This window comes from Mus caroli, chromosome 4 (assembly GCF_900094665.2).
Source record: "Mus caroli chromosome 4, CAROLI_EIJ_v1.1, whole genome shotgun sequence".
NCBI lineage: Eukaryota > Metazoa > Chordata > Mammalia > Rodentia > Muridae > Mus > Mus caroli.
Window position 1 is genome coordinate 56,572,652 of NC_034573.1, and position 20,570 is coordinate 56,593,221.

The 20,570-nt window shown below is 44.3% G+C and overlaps 1 protein-coding gene across 1 annotated transcript; it reads left to right on the forward strand.

Annotated features, from left to right (window-relative positions):
- The first annotated feature begins 213 nt into the window (after window positions 1-213).
- On the forward strand, window positions 214-19,181 carry C4H9orf43 (chromosome 4 C9orf43 homolog). Its single transcript, XM_021161042.2, has 15 exons — window positions 214-226; window positions 601-697; window positions 3,467-3,619; window positions 3,730-3,874; window positions 7,707-7,764; window positions 10,091-10,191; window positions 11,643-11,706; window positions 13,011-13,174; window positions 13,838-13,985; window positions 14,330-14,387; window positions 14,657-14,703; window positions 14,899-14,941; window positions 17,150-17,271; window positions 18,455-18,518; window positions 18,741-19,181. The coding sequence occupies exons 2-15, from the start codon at window positions 637-639 to the stop codon at window positions 18,968-18,970; spliced, it is 1,458 nt and encodes a 485-aa protein (XP_021016701.1). The 5' UTR covers window positions 214-226; window positions 601-636; the 3' UTR covers window positions 18,971-19,181.
- Window positions 19,182-20,570: the final 1,389 nt, after the last annotated feature.

Here is a 20,570-nt window from a genome sequence, read left to right on the forward strand (position 1 = left end):
CCCCAGTGTAGCCCAGCTTTCCATGTCGCCATGGTTTAGGACCATTGAAATTTCCATCCGCCTCCACGGCATCCCGGACGTTCCACTCCAGGCTTATTTCTTTACTACACATCGCTAGAGCTTTCGCACCACACTAAGTTTGACTCTCTGAGGTTTCCGTCGATTCTCCCAGGGTGCCGTGCGCCGCTGCTAGGCAACCGTGAGGCCTGGTGCCTCGCTTGAAAAGGTTGGCATAGACTGAGCCCGGAGAGGCGGGACTCGGACTGTCGAGTGGGCGGGGCCTCTTTATAAGAGGTGGGCGGGGCCAAAGCTTCAACGTGCTTTCGCAATCTCAGCATTGTCTCCATAGGCTCAGAATGTAGTAACCCTTTGGAATCTGCTTTGATCCCGCAAAATCGCGGACGACTGACACTTGAGTGCCCCCCACTTTTTTTTTTTGGCTCGGAACTCAGTGTAGATTTTTATTCAATTCTATTGCACCGATTGATGCAGTAGTATTGTCCATCTTTAACCTTATGCCCTTCACAACTTTGTGATAATTGTATTAAGGATAAGTGTTAATCTAAAATTTCGTTTAAAAAAATGCCATTACTTTACTAGGACAGCAGTAACGAGGGCAATATCACAAGACACCTGATGACACTTCGGAGCTCAATTTGGTCTGGTTCGGTACTGAAAGCGCAAGAATCATTTGATTGTAAGAATAATGCATTGTATTCTCATTCAAAAGCCCAAGTTAAAGTTGTATTTTTTTAAATCATTAAGTGATTCATTGTATATTTTTCTTATAAAAAATCATCACTTGATTTTACGTTTACAATCTTGCTTTAAGTTGTATAATTAAGTACTGAAAAAAATACTCCTACTGAGAACTAATGCTGGATTATTTCCTTTTCTTCTCTTCTCTTCTCTTCTCTTCTCTTCTCTTCTCTTCTCTTCTCTTCTTTTCTTCCTCTCTCTCTCTCTCTCTTTCTTTTTAAAACATGTTGTTCCAAAACGTGTTTTTTAAAATTTTTGATGGGGACATTACAAAGAAGTATTTCCCTATTTGGAGAAACAAAACAAAAACAACCCGACAAGGTTGGGATGATGAACAATACAGAGGGATTGTTCTGGTGGAAAGAACTCTGCACTTAGAACAGGCCTGGATTAAAGATGTCATAAGCCTTAGTTCCAGCCACTGTTTAGCTAGAACTGGTGCTGTCAGGCCTTGTGATCTAGGAGAGTAGCCAGAAAGCTAACATTCTGGACCATTTCAGTTTTTAAAACATTGGCTCAAAGTGCCTGCCAAACTAAGTTATTCCTAGGCCAGGTGCAGCCCAGGCCACTAGATTCCTGTCTTTAATTTAAATTAGAAGCTGCTTAGAAAAGAGATTGTTTATTGCTGCTCTCTATGCCCCAAACAGGTCCACTCATTTGACAGTCAGTAAATGTGTTGAATAGAAGAAGAAACGGACAATGTCCTTACAAGTTAGAAAGGGGACAGGGTGAGATGACTCAGTGGATGAAGACACTTTTGGGTTGAGGACTGTGTAGTCTCTGGGCTGTTATTTTATCCTCCCTCCTCCTGCATTTATTTCCCTTCCCTTCCTAATCAGAAGCCCCTCATTTCCTCCTTCAGATCCCTGGTGTCTTGCTAGTTCCCTCTTGTTTTCTTTAATTGGTGTGTGTGTGTGTGTGTGTGTGTGTGTGTGTGTGTGTGTGTGTGTGTATTCCTACAATTAAACCGTGTGGATCTAGTCATAGTATCAGGTTTGCTAGCAAATGCTTTTACTCACTGAACCATTTCCCTGGATCTGCTTTCATTTTTGTTTTTGAGACAAAGATCCCATGCTATAGCCAAGGATAGCGCATAACACATGTAGCCCAGGCTGACTTCAAACTCCTATTAATCATTCTACGTTGGTCTTCTGGGCCACTGGGATTATAGTTATGAGCATTTGGCTCCGATAGTTATTTTGAATTATTGGAGCAAAAATGTGTTTGTTTTTTGAGATGTCAGGGTCTCGCTCTATAGCTCTGGTTGTCTTGGAATTTACTATGTAGACCAAGATGGACCCCCAAACTCATGGAGATCCGATTCCTTTTGCCCCCTAAATCCTAGGATTAAGGTATCCCCTCTGCCGGGGAGCTACTGTGCTCTGGCACCCTTGGCTCCCTTCCATTCCATCCCCCTTATTTCAGGGATTTGCCACCCCCAGCTCTCACCCAGCTTCCTTTTCTACCCACCGTATGCTCTGGGAGTTGACTGCTCCACCAGCCCACTCCTGAGACCCTTGCTGGGGGAAGGGTTGCATTACCAGCCCCACCTAAGACCCTTGAATCCTCGGATAAAGGACACACACTTAGCTTGTCACTTTACAGCTTGCCTTTTGTGGCACAATTGCTAGGCACAGATACCTCCTGCCGGGAAAGGCATGCCCTAACCAATTTATAATCTCTGTTTCTCCTTCTGCCCTAAACTTAGTGGCTTGTTCAATTAAATTAAACATCTTTGGAGGCTGCAGACCCTTGCTGCCCCGAGATCTTACATGATTGCTGCATGCCTCTCATTCCACAGCATGACAGAAAAAGCCCCTCTCTCTTTCCCTGCATCTCTTTGTTTTCTCTTGGGATCCCAAAACTCACCTGTACCTTCCATCCAGCAATTGGTTCCTGGCTTCTTTATTGACAAGTTAAGAACCAACTGGGGAACAAGATGCTAGCAACAGAACCTCCCCCCTTACATTAAGGTGTGCCCACCCCACCGCATCCAGCATTAAGCATTTTTGCTTGTTTTGTTTGATTGATTGTTTTAATTCAGGATTTCTCTATGTAGCTGTCTGAACTCACTCTGTAGATTGGTCTAGCCTCAAGATCCACTTAGCCTCTGCCACCCAAGTGCTGGGATTCCAGGGGTGTGCCACCATCTGGCTTGTTTTGGGACAGGGTTTCTTTGTGTAGCCCTGGCTGTTCTGGAATTGTCTCTATAGATCAGGCTGACCTCAAACTCAGAGACCTACCTGCCTCTCTGCCTGTCCAAGCACTGGGACTAAAGGTGTGCACCACAACTGCCTGGTATTAAGCGAGTTTTTAAACATCTGTACAGTCTTTGTTGTAGTTACTGAAACAGACTTGCCATTTTCTAGGTGAGACTGAGGCTGAGTGGGTAAGTCTCATGTCACTTGATATGGCAATTTAGAAGGGTTTTTGAAGATAGTCTCCCAGACTTGCCATTTGAGCTCATGGCACCTTTATTCTTACTTGTTTCTCAATTCTTTTTTCTTTTTTCTTTTTTTTTTTTTTGACCAGCATTTACTTATATGGATTTGATAGATAACTATGATTTTATTTTAAATTGAAATCTGAACCGCATGACTGTCTAATGTATAAAAATAATAACCCCTATGTGTGTGTGTGTGTGGCTGCTAACTCTCCAAAGGACTAGAATACTGCAACATTGGATTTTGTCTTAACCTGTCTATAGCTATGAACGTGGCAGATGAGTCCCAGTGGGACGAAGCCGTTTGTACCTTGTCAGGTTGTCAGCATCCACAGTGCTGGGCATCTCTCCGACGGATTGAGAGGGGCCATCCTAGGATCCTGGACCCATCCCCCAAATCTCCCAGAGAAACTGAAGGTGTGTTAGCTAACCTCCATCATCTTCTCCACAAAGCCCCATGCTGTTTCTGTTTGGTTTCTTTTCTCCAAGCAGCAGGTTACATGTTTTGCTCTGGTGTGCTTTCTCAGATAAACTCCCGACACTCACAATTGTAAACATCTCGGACACCTGCTTGTGGACCCAGAAGAGGGTGGCTCAGCAACAAGCATCAGAATTTACTTTCCCCAAAGATCGTCCCTCATCGTCGAAACCAGCCTCCAAACGTCAGAGCAGGTCAATTATCACGGACTCTTTCCTTAGCAAACTGTGTCTCCAAATCCCAGGTCTGCACTTCTCTTATCCATATAGATGACTCTGAGAAGGCTACATTTAAAAGAAGACACTAAGGGCTGGGGATGTGGCTTAGCATGTATGAGGTTTTGGATTTGATCTCTAGTATCATTAACAACAAAACAGCCAAATGGAATCTATCCAAAATTAAGTCAGTGGTAAATGGAGAGAGGGGAACCCAAAAGGAAACTGCCAACAAGTGTTCCAGGACTAGGGTAGTTTGCCTGTTGCCTGGGTGATATAATTAATGAAATTCATTGTCACTGAGTTCTGAAGGGTTGACATTTGAAATCAAGAGTCAGAGAGCTGTTTCTTTCTGGCCCCTCTCCTAGGAGATGGCATCATGTCCCTCAGGCTTCTTGTGGCCCTTGCTCTTGGTGTCTTAACCCTAATATCCTTTTATAAACATACTAATACTGTTGGGTACGGACCCACCCACAGGACCTTATCTAGCCTTAGTTATTTCTTTAAAGACTCTGTCTCCAAATATAGCCACAGTCTGAAATACTGGGCTTAAGAACTCAGCAAATGAATTTTTAAGTGTCAGGACACAACTTAGCTGCTAATAGGGCAAGCTTGTCAGCCTCTGCAGGTCAGCAGAGAGCAGCATCCACGTACCTGCCTACCTGCCCTATTTTCTTGACAAGGTCTCTTCATAGTCCCCATTGTCCTGAAACTCACTAAGAAGACTAGGCTGGTCCTGAACTCAGGGATCTACCTGTCTCTGCCTCCCAAGTGCTGGGATTAAAAGTATGTACCACCATGCCTGGATCATGCTGTCTTTCTTATTTATTTGTTTATTTATTTTTTATTTATTGAGTTTTAGATATAAAACTACTTGTAAGCTCTTAGGGTTTTGTTTAATCTCTTGCAGAGTCTAGGAGTCTAGGGACCCAGTTTTGCTGAAACATGAAATCGCAGTGTAAGAGTCTGTAGAAAACTCAGCATTTAAAATACAAAGACCTTGCTGTCCAGAGTCCAAGCTCTAGTGGCCGCCTTTTAAGTGGTTTCTTTTCTCTAGTCCATGTAAGCAATATGGTAGTTTTTCTCAGGTTTAAGGTAGACTAGGACTACTCTCTAATTCGCTAGGACCGGGACCCTGGGAAAACATCATTCACGTCCAGCCAGAACCTACACTGGGCCCCACATCTGTGCACACAGGCGCAGAACACACTTCTGCTCCTGCCAGGCCCCATGTGCCAGCACTGCCAAGAGCCCTCACCCACTAGCTTCTGTTGCATCTGGTTTCCTCCTGCTCTCGCTGTCTGCCTCAGCCTTTGTCCTACACTATTCCCATATGACTTTGTGTGGTCTTCTGCCAGCCCGTCTCTCCTCCAACACTTTTACATTCTGGCCATCAGCTTACACTTCTGGGAATAATGATTCCCCCATCTCCACACTCAATCTTTTCCTTCTAGTTTGCTCACTATGGAGTTGTAGCCTACGGAAGGGTCCAGCCAGATTGAAAATATGGCCCTGGCAGGCCCCCCCCCCCCCATTCCCTCTGTACTGCTAAAAAAATCCATTAGATTAGATTCCTAAAGTTAGCCCTCAAGGTCTGTTCCTTTTTTAGCCACTTGCTCCTCCTGAGGCTGACTACCAAGGCACAGCTGTCAGAGTACTGAAGCTCAGCAAACAAAAGCCCCCTTTGGCTCACCTAAGCATGCTCAGTTAAACACCTCACCCTAACATGATACTTCCCCCTTTACCTTTATAAACAGCCATTTTCCTGGGCACCACTGTAGTGAGAATTTTTGTTTTTGTTTTTGTTTTTTTTTTTTTTTTTTTTTTAAAAAAACAAATATTATAGGAATGTGTTTTCATTTTAAGGGGTGGGATATGGAGCTGCTTCAAACTGTCCACAGCAGATGACTATGATTTGCCTCGTCCTCTAGCAGGGATGTGATTTTGCCAGCTGCAGATGCTTTTTGCAAGTGTTTGATATTTGGAATTCTGGGGACTTTTCAGAGGCTATATAAATGGTAGAGCCCTGACAGAGGTGGCTGGCTGGCTGGTTAGTGGTTGGATGCTTTTGTTAATGCTTATGCTTATAAAGGGAATGGAAGGTAGCCTGGGAGAATTTGGCTGTGGACCTGTAACATCCCAACGCTCCATAATCAGAAAATTAGCCATCCATCCTACCATAGACTTCTTCATGTCACTGTGGCTTTGGGAGAGGGGACATCAGTTCACGGTCTCGTTTCACTGAAATGTCAGTGCTGAGGGATGGAAAGATGGCTTTATGGTTAAGAGCACCAGAGGGCCCAGGACAGAGCCTGAGCGCTCTTTTCCTTCCTGTGTCTCGAGTGGAAGCTCAGGTTCCTGTTGAGTGACTGAATATGTCCTCCACTCACAAGGCTGAGTTTCACACCTTCCCGTTCTCCCAGAGCGCTGATTCTGCTGAAGTCTTCCAGCTGTGGTCGTTCCTGCCGAGCTTGTGGATATGTCCCAACCCTGCACCCTATTCGCTCATCTGGATTTTACACCCTTTGAAAGCAGGAGTCACAGCATCCTTTGTTTAGTTATGTATGCAGTTCACGGATATAGTTGTAGTGGTGGTGGTGGTGGTGGTGGTGGTGGTGGTGGTGGTGGTGGTGGGGTTTCCAGGCTGGGTGCTGGGATCCAACAGGAGTTCGTGTGTCTCATGGGAATAAGATGGTATCTGGGCTTTCCTCCCAGCTGGGGAGGGAAAACCCACCAGCAATCAGGGGTATCCAGTGTGGAATGTCCTAAAAGGGCTGCCACGGGGCTATGGAAGCACAGGCAAGGCTTCCTAACCTAGGGCACCCCCATGTGCACAGCAAGCATTGGACCCAAGCCTGAACTTAGAGCAGCACAGGAGGAGGAGGAGGCCTGCATGCGGGAAGTCGGCAGGAAGAAGCTTCCAAACTCTAGGAATAGCACATGCAGGACCTGCAAAGGAGAGGATGTTCTTCAGGAACATTGAGCAGGAATGCCGTGAGCACGGAGGAAGCTGAGCTGCAGAAATAAGAGTGGAAATTGAGCTCTCCATCCCAGGAGACTTCATGAACCAGGACATGTGGAGTCTTTGTTTTCACATACTTCCATATTACTCTTTCATTCATAATGTTAAGTTGTCTTTAAAAATAAGGAGTAAATGATATAAAAGAGTACTAACAGGATGTCTTTTTCTCTTTGTGTGTGTGTGTTTACAAGCATCCAGGCAGGACACTGCACATGTGGAAGTCAGAGGACAACTTTTGGGAATGGGCTCTACGTTTCCAGTGTGGGTGTCCAGGATCAAGGCTAGGTAGCCAGGCTTGCACAGCAAATGGCCCTTAGTACACTGTTATTTAGGGCACCATGCCTAGTTCTGTATAGCTACAAAGAGAGGGCCTGGGCTATGGATTAAGTTGGATGAGATGGATAGTTATAAAGTGCAGTGTATGACACGCATGGAGTGGTTACCTGTGTTTGCTGACAGTATTAAATCCAGGACCTTTGGGTTGGAGAGATGGCTCAGTGGTTAAGAGCACTGACTGCTCTTCCAAAGGTCCTGAGTTCAATTCCCAGCAACCACATGGTGGCTCACAACAATGTGTAATGGGATCTGATGTCCTCATCTGTTGTGTTTGAAGACCCCAACAATGTACTGTTGCTACATAAAAGAAGAAATAAAATCTTAAACAACAACAACAAAAAATCCAGAGCCTTCATAGTAAATAGATGGACTTTCTTCAGAATATAAACTTTGTTGTTTCACTGGCTTTCCCCCTTTGTCTCTAGTTTTAATCTTGGAACATATTTTTTCCAGGTCTCCGAAGGCTTTACGTGACAAAGATGTGACTAGCCGTTCTCCTAGGCCTCTCAAAGTAAGTCACAGTTGAAAAGGTTGCTTCCTCTACATTTTCTCTTTATTTGTGGGGATATTTTGCCTTTGATTTTATTGTTTCTTAAACATTTCCTTTTCTTTTTTTAAAAAAGGATCTATTTATTTACTTTATGTATATGAGTACACTGTAGCTGTACAGATGGTTGTGCGCCTTCATGTGGTTGCTGGGAATTGAATTTAGGACCTCTGCTCACTCTGGTCAACCCCGCTCACTCCAGTGGGTCTCGCTCGTTCTGGCCCAAAGATTTATTTATTATTATAAATAAGTCCACTGTAGCTGGACTCAGACGCACCAGAAGAGGGCGTCAGATCTCATTATAGGTGGTTATGAGCCACCATGTGGTTGCTGAGTTTTGAACTCAGTACCTTCAGTGCTCTTACCCACTGAGCCATCTCGCCAGCCCACATTTTTTATTTTCTTCTGTGTGGTTGTTTTGCCTGCCTGTATGTGTATGCACCATGTGTGTACCTGATGCCTGCCCTCCAAGGCCAGAAGAGGGCCTTGGGTCCCCTGGAGCTGGAGTTATAGATGGTTGTGAGCTAGGAATCAGCCCTGGGTCTTCTCCCTGACCTGTTTCCCCATCCCCAATATTATTCTTCAGGATAGATGTAGTTTGAATGAGGAGACTGGTAAGAGCTGTCTAGTATTGGGTCCTTACTGTATACAAGGCTCTGTGCTAACAACTTCACATGCTACACTGTATTTAGAGACCCCAGAGTAATTTGTGAATGTTTTGAATAGGGAAGGATTTTCTCTCTGTCTATATAGAACATGTCCAGCTTTTAAGTAGACATTCTTTTTTCTTTCTTTCTTTCTTTCTTTCTTTCTTTCTTTCTTTCTTTCTTTCTTTCTTTCTTTCTTTCTTTCTTTCTCTCTCTATCTCTCTCTCTCTCTTTCTTTCTTTCTTTCTTTCTTTTTTAGTTTTTTGAGACAGGGTTTCTCTGTGTAGCNCACTCTGTAGATCAGGCTGGCCTCAAACTCAGAAATCCGCCTGCCTCTGCCTCCTGAGTGCTGGGATTAAAGGCGTGCGCCACCACTGCCCGGCGAAATGTCAGTCTTAAAATAGGCCTTAAGGCCATCTAGTCTGATGGCTTTCTGACTTTAAAAACTGTGATCCATGGTTAGATAGAAATTTTATATACATATATGATAATGTCATCATGAAATTCATTATTTTATATAACTAAAAAATTTTTTTAAAAGTTAGATTTTACAGTCAAAAGGAGCATAGAATAACTTTTGTCCCCACCATAGGGGAAGTATTGTGGTACTTTCTGTCCTGTTCTCTCCCTTCCTTTATTTTTCTTCCTTCTTGGTTTTGTTTGCTTGTTTTTGTTTTGTTGTTTTTGTTTTGTTTTGAGACAGGGTCTTACTATGTAGTCCTGGCTGGCTTGGAACTTACTATGTAGATCAGGCTGCCCTAGAACCCATTTCTGCCTTCCTAAGTCAGTTCTGACCAGCAGGCAAAAGATTTTTTTCTTGATAACTTTGAAAAAAGCCTTAAATGAAATACGGGTTAGATGATGTACAGGATTTCCTTGAGCTCTAGTGCCGTGTGATCAGTCCCAAGGGTGGGAGAAATGAGCACGCTAACTCATCTGGGTATCTGTAATTATAGACAGGGTGAACTACAGGAAGAAACCTTGGTTACCAGCACTCAGTATATCTCTGCTGCCAGACTTCAGGCTGCATCACCTGCAGGGGACCTAAGGTTTTGCAGTGAGTGGACCAGTAGAAGGGATAGTATCCCTATCCTCAGGGAAGATGGGTTGGCTTTCCTAAATTCTATACTAATGTCATGGAGAAGCAAGGAAGGTTATTGTTTAAAAATTCCTCCCCGTGAGAAGTACGTGTATTGGTATCCGATATAGGAGGGTAGAGTACTCTGAAGATGATTTGGGGGATTAGAAATGCCTCTTTTTTTTCTATTCAATTTTATTATTTTATTTTACATGTATGAGTGTTTTGCCTGCGTGTGTGCATGTGTACTGTGTCTATGCCTGATGTGTGTAGAGGTCAGAAGAAGGTGTCAGATTACCTGGAACTGGAGTTATGAGTGGTTATGTACTACTGTGTAGATGCCAGGAACCAAACCCAGATTCTCTGCAAGAGCAACAAGGGCTCTTAACCACTGAGCCATCTCTCCAGCACCACAAATGTCTGCTTTTCTTTCTTTCTTCTTTTTTTTTTTTTTAAATTATTTTCTGAATCACCAGTTTGTTTTGGTGAGCATAGCAAGGTTTGGCCCTGAGCTTAGTTTCAGCAGGAGGCTGGGCCTCAGATCCCATTGTTTCTCTGTTGCTAGCTCTCAGTGTTGAATTTGAATGAAGCAAAACTTCCTCTCTCTGAAGATGTCAGAAACATGGTTGTGACCTGGGTTCCAGAAGACACAGAGAAGGACATGAGGTGAGCGTCTTCTCTAGAACTTAGAGACCTTGATGCCCGAGCGCCTTAAACTCCCTGAGGTCTTCTGCACACCCCCTCCCTTTTGTGATCTCCCTCTTCGCTATCTCATTATAAGCAGCAGCAGGCCAAACACAGAAAGTGACCACGACTTGCTCCTGCCTCTTTCTACACTGGGGTTCTGTTGTGATGTCCTGTGAGATGCATGCTGTGGGAATTCTCCACTTCAAATTCTATATGGAAGTAAATAGCAGAGACAGGGTGGTCCAGGTTACTTACTACATTTACTGTTTTATATGTACATACATGCATGTGTGTCATAACACAGGTGTAGTGGGCAGAAGGCAATTTGTAGAAGTTGGTTCTTCTCCTACCATGTGAGATGAAATCCAGAGATCAAACTCAGGTCGTTGGGCATGACTTTACACTTTTTTTTTTAAACATTTATTTACTAAGGGGTTAGCAGTATGCCAAGAGCCTATGCGGAAGTCACAGGATGACTAAGGAAAGAAAATCAGAGGAGAAATTGCAGTAGGCGGTATTCTCCTTCCTTTCCACCATGTGGGTTCCAGTGACCAAACTCAGCATCAGGCTTGGTGACAGCACCCTTACCTGCTAAGCCATCTTGCTGTCCTTCCTCCCAAAGCTAAATTTGTTTGTGAGGTTTAAGATAAATAAGTGTTGGACCCATGAGATGACTTAGCAAGCAAGGACCCTTCCCACCAATCCCAGTGACCTGCGTTTGATCCCTGGAACACATGTGGATAGACGGAGAGAAGTGACTCCCACAACTTGTTCTCTGATCCCCACATTGCACAGTGGCATGTGAAGCCTCAGCCCCCTCAATAAATACATGTAAAAAAGACTCTCACTTAAAAAGAAACATTTGTGCTTTTAATTATTATTATTTTGTTTTGTTTCCCCTCAAAAACGAGGAAAAGAGCCCTCTGTAAAACATATAAAATTCTGATCTCAGCCCCAAGGCCTAGGGCATTGATACAGAATGAATAGTATATCAGACTGTGTCTAAGTAGCAGGGAGGCTTAGAGGTTGGCTAGCACTGACTACTGTAGAAAAGGTGTTGGCTTTTCCTTAACAATCACTAATGTTCCAGTTCTTGTTAAGTGACTAAGTTAAAACCGTAATAACAAAGCAGCCTCCTCATTTTTAGCAACCTTGAGAATTTTTTCCCCATTTTCTCTTTGTGCCCAAATAGTCCTTCCTTACACATGCATTTGTATGTGTACATTACGCTGTCACTGATGTGAGCCATAGAAGTTTGTTTGTTTTACATGTAAAGGAAATGTGTGGAAGGTGGGCCAGGGATAGAATGGTGGATATATGGGAGAAGAAACCTGTAGCTTCCTGCCATCTCCAGGCTTGTCACTTACAGATGGCCTTAGTGTCTCTATTTAAAATATCTGGGAATAAGTTCTGGTTTTTCTTATTTTAAGCCCAGTTCAAAAGACTGATGTTTCCAGATGGCCTGGGAAGAAAAGGAGAAAGAAACTGCGAAAGGTGAGTTCTGGGCTTTATCCCTTATGAAGTGATTCTGTAGGGTTGATGGCTTTCCCACCCCTAACGCACCCTCTTATATGAATGGACAAACTCCATTACCCAAAAGGTAAAAGAAACCCTTTCTTTAAGAATAGCTGCAGATGGCTTCAGATCCCTTCCCTGTCTACTCTCTGTAGGAAGGTAAGGACAGAGGAAGCACTGGCCATCCAGGGAGGACTTTTGTCAGTGGCAAGCTAATCCCCAGTGTGATGGGGCAGTATTCCAGTGGACCAGGGGTTACTAAGATCTGGGTTTCCAAACCTGCCTTCCTGGTAAATGTGGCCTGTATCCCTCAAAGTCGTCCCTGCTCCACTTCCTTCCTTAACCAATCCCCACTTCAGTTTTCTGTCTGGCATCTCATTAGATGGTTATTGTTAATTTGTTCAGTGGATAAAGGAATGGCCTCTCCAGAAAAGCAAATTGATCTTGGCTTGATCTCAATGGAATAGGATACTAGAAGTCCAGCAAGAGAGTTGGGTGTCCTTCATGATGGAGAAGAAGTGGGGACATTGAAGGAGGCCTGTGTGTTATTTGTTGTTGTGGCTGTCGCCAAAATACCTAAGAGAGAAACTTCACAGGAGAAGAGATTCCTGTCCACTCACGTGGTTGCTTGGTCTCATGAGTCTGGTAGTGTTGGGATGGTAGGAGCATGAGGCAGAAGATGCTCAGGTCGTGATAGACTGGCTGCAGAGAGAAGGGAGTGCAAGAAGGGGCTAGGGAGAGATGTGGCCTCTAGGGCCATGTGTCTACATGCCTGTTGCCACCAACCAGGCTCTACTTCCCCTAACTGATTCCCAGTTATTCTCCATCAAGTTATGACTTCATTAAAGGACAATCCACTCCTTACACTCCTGTAAGGGCCTTGGAACCCTTACAGACATATCCAGAGGGTACTTCACTGATCTATTTAATGTTTTTATTTACTGTTGTTGACATCATCGCCATCAACATCGTTGACATCATCATTGTCATTATCATCATCATTGTCATCATCATCATAATTATTTTGTGTGTGTGTGTATGGGTATAGACATCAAAGGATGAGTCTTGGGAGTCGATTCTCTCCTTCCAGCATGGGTTCCAGTTTGTGCAGCAAGGGCTGTTTACCACTGAGTCCTGCTGCCTGCCACCCTCAGTGTTTTAATTCCATCAAATTAACACTGTCAGGAATCAAGGAGCATCATTTGTCAGGGAGGAATATTGGTGGGAAGAAACAGGCTTGACAAGGACGCTTCAGAGAGTCCCTTGCATTGTGTCTCTTCCAGAAAAGCAAGCCATCTCTGTATTACCCTGGAAGGCAGTACTCGAGAAGTCCAGCGGCGATTGTACCTCCCCCCTCCCCAGAACACCACTTGGAGCAAATAAGTTCTGAAGCCATACCACTATGGGCTCAAGCTGGCATGCTTCCCCAGGACCTGCTGGAGGAGTGGTGAGCACCGTGGAGCCGGATGGAGAAAGCCAGACCCTGCTTTTCATTGAAGCTGAGTAAAGGCAAAACCATGTGCTCTGAGGAGAACAGGGAGCCAGCTGCAACCCTGCTTGTTTGTGTCTACTGACAGGCAGGGTGACAGTCACCACTGCCATCGCCATCCAATGCTGACCATCTACTGGGCTTGGGCAGAGCACATTATGTGCACTTTCATTTGAAATTCTCTTCTCCTTTTTTTCCCCCACAGATTAATTATGGACATTTGTCCATTTGGGAGGCAAAATGGTGTATGTGGTTAGGAGTGTGACACCTTTGAATTGTATATTGAAACTTAACTGGCTTTGTGAATATTGGTAACTTATTCAGCTCATTTCTGCTTAGCACTCCTCATTTACACACTGAGGAAGGTGATAACATCTGCCCTTGGGTGCTGGAAGGGGTGAGTGATATAGAGCACAGGAGCCTGGCATACAGCAAGCCCTTAAGAGACTCAGTTGTGGTCATGCTAGTTAAGCAGGAAATGCATTACTGAGGGAGGCCATGCAAGCCTTTCTAGAGCCAAAGGGGAAATGTCTTCAGATGTCAGCCCTTTTTGTCTTTCTCTTTAGCCCCACTCTCTGAGAAGAGATGCTGCTGACTGTCTGCTGTCTCTGTCCCCTTTAGCATCTTGGCACATGAGAAATCCATAATTGGCCCTGAGGTGAAGATAGAGTTGTCCAAGATGAGAAAGAGTCTTCCCCTGGAAAGGAGGCGACCCGAAAGTGCTATCTCATCTAAGATGTATCTGACTATCCAACGCCTCACCCTGCAAGTAAGAGCCACACGCCTCAGAGGAGGCCTACGAGAAGATCAAGCCCATCGGTCTTCAAGGCAGAATTGGTTTTCTGTTTACACTTTGGTCTGCTCTGCTACTCTGGACCCAGGCCTTGTAGATCAGAGGGCTGGATTGTATGGAAGTGGAAGTCAGCATAGGGGGATGGGCAAGGGGAGGGATGCCTCTGGTTCTAACTCCTTTCCTTCTGTCCTTGGACTTTGCTACAATCCTGCTGCCAAACATTGGTTTCTCAGAAAATGTTTATAGACTAGGTAGATACATGTATTTGGGGCAAAGAAAGACCCACAGAAAGGCATTTTGTTAACCCCTACCACCGGCAGAGACCAGCACTGAGGTATCCTGCTCGTCTGAGGAAGCTTCGACCCAACCTGAAGGGAGGTGAGGGCCTTGCTGGGCATGGATCTTCAGGTACCACCCTGCCCTCAACACCACAGAGTTCTCTAATGTCACATGGTCCCTGTTCAGTTCTGTTTCCTGCCATAGTCACGTGAAGAACTCAGGAAACTCCAGTTTCAGAGCAGCTTCTTGCTTGGTCCTGGTCAGGGAAGGAAAAGTCACCATAGTGAGGCTGGTCACTGTAGGTAACCTAGCAGAAGGTGTGGGATGCCAGTGGGGGAGAGGACTGAGCCAGCTTTTCTGGTTGCCAGATTCCTTGATGCAGCAGGAGAAGGTGAAAACCTTTACTGAGAAACAGGTAGAGTCTTGAGGGAAGCCTGTGGGATGTGGGTGTGGCGTGGGCTGGGAAGGGATACCTAGGAGGAGGGTTCTCCCCTGGCTGCCGGCTGTGGGGATGAGATTGCGCTGACAGTCATTTCAAATTCTTTCTTTTTGCAAAAGTTTTCTTCACTTCCCAAACTCCTAATTCAGTTCCTTCTCATGTTGGTTTTAGGAGGCTAAGAAGAAAGCCAAGAGAAAAGTCAAGGGCCAGTATGGTATGTATACGTCAACATTTATAACCCTCCCTTTGCTTAGTCAAGTAGAATCCTGGGATGTGGCAAAGGGCAGAAGTCAAGCATCCTTTTGTCACTTTGAAACTTACCTCTGTCAGGCATTCAGACTTGTTCTGGGAAAGCTCAGTCTGGCCAGCTGGCCCATCCCAGGTCATCCTCGAACTGGATAGACACTGAACAAGCAGCTTAGGCCATGTGCCTCTTCACGTGGGCATCTGAGAGAGGACTGACTCATAGTTGGAGTTTCTTTAGACCTTGCTTTAGAAAGAACAGAGTGATGCCGGGGTGCAGGGATACATGCCTATACTATACCTCACAGGCTGAGGCAGGAGGGTTGGGAATTCAGGTTCCATAGACAGATCCTTTTCTCAAGAGCCCTCTGGTGTCCACACTAAGTTCCACACAAGTTCTGGGGTTCAGCTGGCAGTCAACACATTGTTTCAACAGTAGCCAATACTCAACAGGCAACCTGTTTTTGACTAGTGTTCATGTTGAAACCTAGAATAGTACATCTCATTTTGGAGCTCTGATCTCATATGACTGAGGGATACATGTAGTACCGTTTGGCCGAATTTCCCAGCTTGAATGCAGAGTGGGAAGGGCCAAGGAAGACTCACTCTGAATCTTGTAAGATTGTTCTTCCTTGTTCAGACTGTGTGTTGCTGGCTTTTCTCTGCAAACAACAGGATTTTCAGAGTTCTCTCTGAAATCTGGGGTCCTGAGTGGAATCAGGCAAGACGTACCTGAGACCTCTTGCTTTGTGTCCTGTCTCACTATCGTCTCTGGTATCAGCAACATCTGTTAGCCTGCAGGTCTACAAAGGATTCTGAGCCTTTGGTTGGAAGTAGAAGAGGCTGAGGCCCAGGGTATGGAAACTCATAAATAAGTACATTTTTAAAAATGCATATATATGTATTAAAGACACACCTTGACAGAAAGGAATTCACAAGGTTCCACTCCCCACTACCAAGGTCTCATTTCGTCCTGAATAGGGTGCTACTCTAGGGGTCGGCTAGAATTCCAGCAATGGGACATGAAGTGCCAATAAGGAGAAGACTGAACTGGCTTTGTATTACTAGGTCACATAATTCCAACAGTGCCAAGGACCAGCCTTGGCTTGGGGAGGGGTTCTGAAGAAGGGGTGGGGCTTGAGATCTGCAAAAGAAATGCCTTGAAGTCAAATTGTGGGCACAAGCTAACAGCCTCTGTTCTGCTCAACACAGTTTTCTCTGTGAAAAAGCTCATCCAAACAGCTCAGCTCTCACAGATCAAAGCCTAGTCTTTTATTTACATATCAATTCAGCCCTTCACCCCAGGTTCCCTTTAGATTATTCCACTAATCATCAGATTTTTGTTTTGTTGTTTGGTTTTTTGTTTGTTTGTTTGTTTGTTTTTCAAGACAGGGTTTCTCTGTATAGTCCTGACTGTCCTGGAACTCACTCTGTAGACCAGGCTGGCCCCGAACTCAGAAATCCGCCTACCTCTGGCTCCCAAGTGCTGGGATTAAAAGTGTGCACCACCACTGCCCAGCTAATCAGAATTTTTTGACCTTAGTCCCTTGATTCCTAGGGAAAGACAGCAAGCACATTTTTCTTTACATTGCAAATGAATTCAGAGACCTGCCTGCCTTTGAAAGCACAGAAAATAAGCTGTTCCTACCATGCCTGGGCCTTAAATTAGCTGTGTCCCAGGCTGGCCTTGAACTCTGGAAACTGCCTGCTTTTGTAAGCACAAACAATAAACTTATCTGGGTGAGATCTTGGCCTATAATCATTTTCCAAATCTCTTATTCTTCTTCCTTCATATCTTCCTGACAAGTTGGCTCCTAGTGGAGCTGTCCCTGTTCCTTTAGGTCTGTGAAGCCTCTCATATAATTCATATTGCATCCTTATATTTTGCAGAGTTGAGAAATCCTGTTAATATATTTTAAACTCATGTTTTTAGAGTTCTTTCTCACAGTCTTAAGGGCTTTCCTGAAAGTCACAGCATTTATCATCTTTGCTAAGGACACAGACACACCCTTGCTTCCTGGACTCTGTCTCTGATTATCATGTCGTCATTAACCTTGACATTGAGAATATCCCCAGATAACCATGGCATTGAGAATATTCCCTGATAGCCATGGCAAGGAGACTATTTCCTGAAGAAGGAACATGAATGAATATATATTCCCTGCTGGTTCTGTTCCAGGGGAAGAAACCACGTCGGGCCATTTCTTCCATGACAGTGTAGGACTCAGAATATCAGGACAGGAAGATCAACAAAAGCAGTGGGAAGAAGAGGATATAGAGAAAACATCTGCAGAGACACATGTGAGTGTCCACCAAGGCCTCTGCTGGGGCCTAGTTTCAACCATCTCTTACTGTGTAGCAAACTACCTCAAAGTACACGCATAGATGATCTATTAGTTTTTTCTTGAGACAGGATCTTGTTATGTAGCCCAGGCTAGCCTAGACCTTGCTAAGTAGCCTAGGATGACTTCAGATTTGATCTTTCTGCCTCAGCCTCCTCAAAACTAATTACAAGCTCATAGGTCTGTGGGTTGACTGGACAGTCATTCTCCTCCTACCTGAGGTCGTTTGGTGCTGCTGGGAGGGGTGACTAGCATAGTTGTCTGTGTTCTCTTCTACGATTTCTAAGTGGTTTATTCATGCTTAATGACAAACCAGTCATTTTCTGTCTTTTAAAAACACATTTTATTTTGTGTATGTGCATTGCTAGAGATAGAGGGGGAGAGAGAGGAGAGAGAGAGAGAGAGAGAGACAGAGACAGAGAAACAGAGACAGACAGAGGGGAGGGGAGGAGAAGGGGGAGGGGAGGGGGAGAGGGAGAGGGAGAGGGAGAGGGAGAAAATGTGTATTGTGGATGTGAAGTGCTGACAGTGTGGGTTCAAGTCCCACCTCGTGTCATGAGTTGGGACTTGAACCCACAACAGGGGCCACAAGAGAGCATCAGATCACCCGGAATTTGACTTGGAATTGAGGGGTAGATGTTTGCTTTCTGATGTGGTTGCTAGGAACTAAACTCCACAACAGCAACAATTTCTCTTAACTGCCGAGCCATCCCTCTAGCCTTTTTTTCCCCCTTTAATTATTAATCATTTTTTTTAGTTGTTCCTTAAGCAATTGATTTAGAGCTAAAACAGTGTTACTTCTTATACCATTTATTGGTTGAAGAAGTCACCATTTCACTCAAATTCCCAGGAGTAAAACTAGACCACGTCTCTTGATGAGAGAAGTGGCTATTCTGGCAGCCATCTCTGGAGGCAGGGCTCACTTAGTTGATTTCTGGAAATGGGGAGAAGTGGCCCTAGTTTCATCTGGTTGATCTGGGAAGCAAAATGTGTGTGAGATGGCCTTGCTTTCAGTTCCAGGCAGTGGGTCTTTACCCTGTCTTAGATGTCCAATTCCCCCAAGATAAGTGTGTTTTCGAAAACTCTTTTAGTTAGCTAAGGTCTAGATTCACATTTCTTCTGCTTACCCTAATGAATTTTAGGTGTCCTTAGAAGAGGTGTATGAGTTTGACAAGTACTACACAGAATACTACGCCAGTCCAGAGAGTAAGTGGAACTGTCTTAGTAAGTGCCTGAGGGTGGGGAGAGCTGATCCTGTGCGAGTCAGGGTGACTGGCTTTTCAGGAATGGGATTTGGTCTGTAGATGTGAGTGCAGCCTTTATCCTTTGGAGAAGTGCTAAAGAGATCCTGGTCTTTCCTGAAGTGCTGCTTGTTACAGTCATTTGGGAGAAATCTGTCATGCTGTTAATGGTTGGGTCTTCTTTCAGGTGCTGTACTATATGAAACAGTTTACCAGAACCTTTATGATGATGCGGAGACTATGGTGGGAGTCAAGGCTTCCAGAAAAGACAGAAACCTCAATAACCTTTCTGCAATGATGGACGGCATTGGCTGGAACCCTGAGCTCAAATTGCTGAGGATTCTTCAGGCCACTGAGGAGGAAGATGAGGAAAGCCATAATTCTAGGGCACAGAGTGAGACGTCTCTAGAAGCTTAGCTCAAGTCATCACTTTGGGCAGCTTTAGCCAGACAGTTCTTGGTATTCTGAGGACAACAACCTCAGACACAGGGAAGAAAAGAGAGAATGTTGTTCTCTGGATCCTCCAGCAGGGCCAGGCCCTAGACACCCTGTATTCTTCACTTACTCTTTACCTCCAAAATGAGTGAGAAAAAGCCCTAATCCTATGGAATATAGGCAGCTTTTCCATCATTAAACACAACCCCTTCTAGCAAAGACTCTTTCTCTGTTTCTAGAAAGAGAGGAGGTAGCACTTGCTTGTGTCTGTTTTTTTTTTGGGGGGGGTCCCCTTTATTTCTTTTCAGAAGTGTTTGCAGTGCTGGGAAGCTGGGCTCAGCTTATGGGAGCCTCCATAATATCCCTAACTGCTGCTCAGTTCCTAGAGATGGTTCTCTTTGGCAGTGGGGCCTGCACCATTGTTGAGTAATAATCACTGTGTAGTATTCCCACCTAAAAATACATTATTTGAAGAAAGGTTTATCTTATCCATAAATAATTCAATATGTATCTCTAAAAGAAAAGCACTAAAAATCTAAAAATTATTTCATTCTACAGAATTAATACTGATTGATTTAAAATATCCAAGCATATTTAAATTTCCATGTGTCACTAAGGTTTTTGTTTATAGTGACATAGTCACATTAGGATTCAAATAAGGTCCATTAAATTGCACTTGCTCAGTATGCTCTGTTCTCTTTTCATCTGTACATCCCCTCCTTCTTTCTTCTCCTCTCCCTAGAATTCATACCAACTCTGAAGAGCTTAGCTTTCCAGTTTCTAAGAAATCCAGTCTGCAGGGAAATGTCAGTGTTTACAAAGACCCAGAATTCCAGAGTCTTAGGAGCCTCCTAACTTGGTTTTAGATGGAGTTTTCTCCATCATGTTTTAGTCCTTTAAAAAACTTTTAGCAGGGTGGTGGTGGCACATGCTTTTAATCCTAGCGTTCAGGAGGCAGAGGCAGATAGATCTCCTAGTTTGAGGCCAGCCTGGTCTACAGAGTGAGTTCCAGGACAGCCAGGGCTACACAGAGAAACCCTGTCTTAAAAAAACAAAAAAAAAACCCAAAAACAAAAATCCCAGAAATCTTTTAACTGTTAAAAATTCAAAGTTGCACGAAGAGTAAAGAGAATATAATATAATAAATATAATATAATATTGCATAATATAATATAGCAAAATTCTAAAGTTCATACTACCTGGGGCATTGTTAAGAAAGGCCTTTGGAGCCAAGCGTGGTGGCACACACCTTTAACCCCAGCACTTGGGAGGCAGAGGCAGGCAGATTTCTGAGTTGAAGGCCAGCCTGGTCTACAAAGTGAGTTCCAGGACAGCCAGGGCTACACAGATAAACCCCGTCTCAGGGGGAAAAAAAGGCCCTTGGTTGGGTTGGATCACTTAGTTTAGAAAGAAACCTACTGTTTGTTTGTTTGTTTGTTTGTTTGTTTGTTTTTTCTAGCTAATGTTGTTTCTAATGGAAGGAGATGTCACTAAGGCCAAGGATAAGCATACTTTTTTTTTTTTTAAATGTAATTCTTGCTCTTCCGGTCAGAAAAGCACCGGGGTAGCTAGGGCGCAGGGT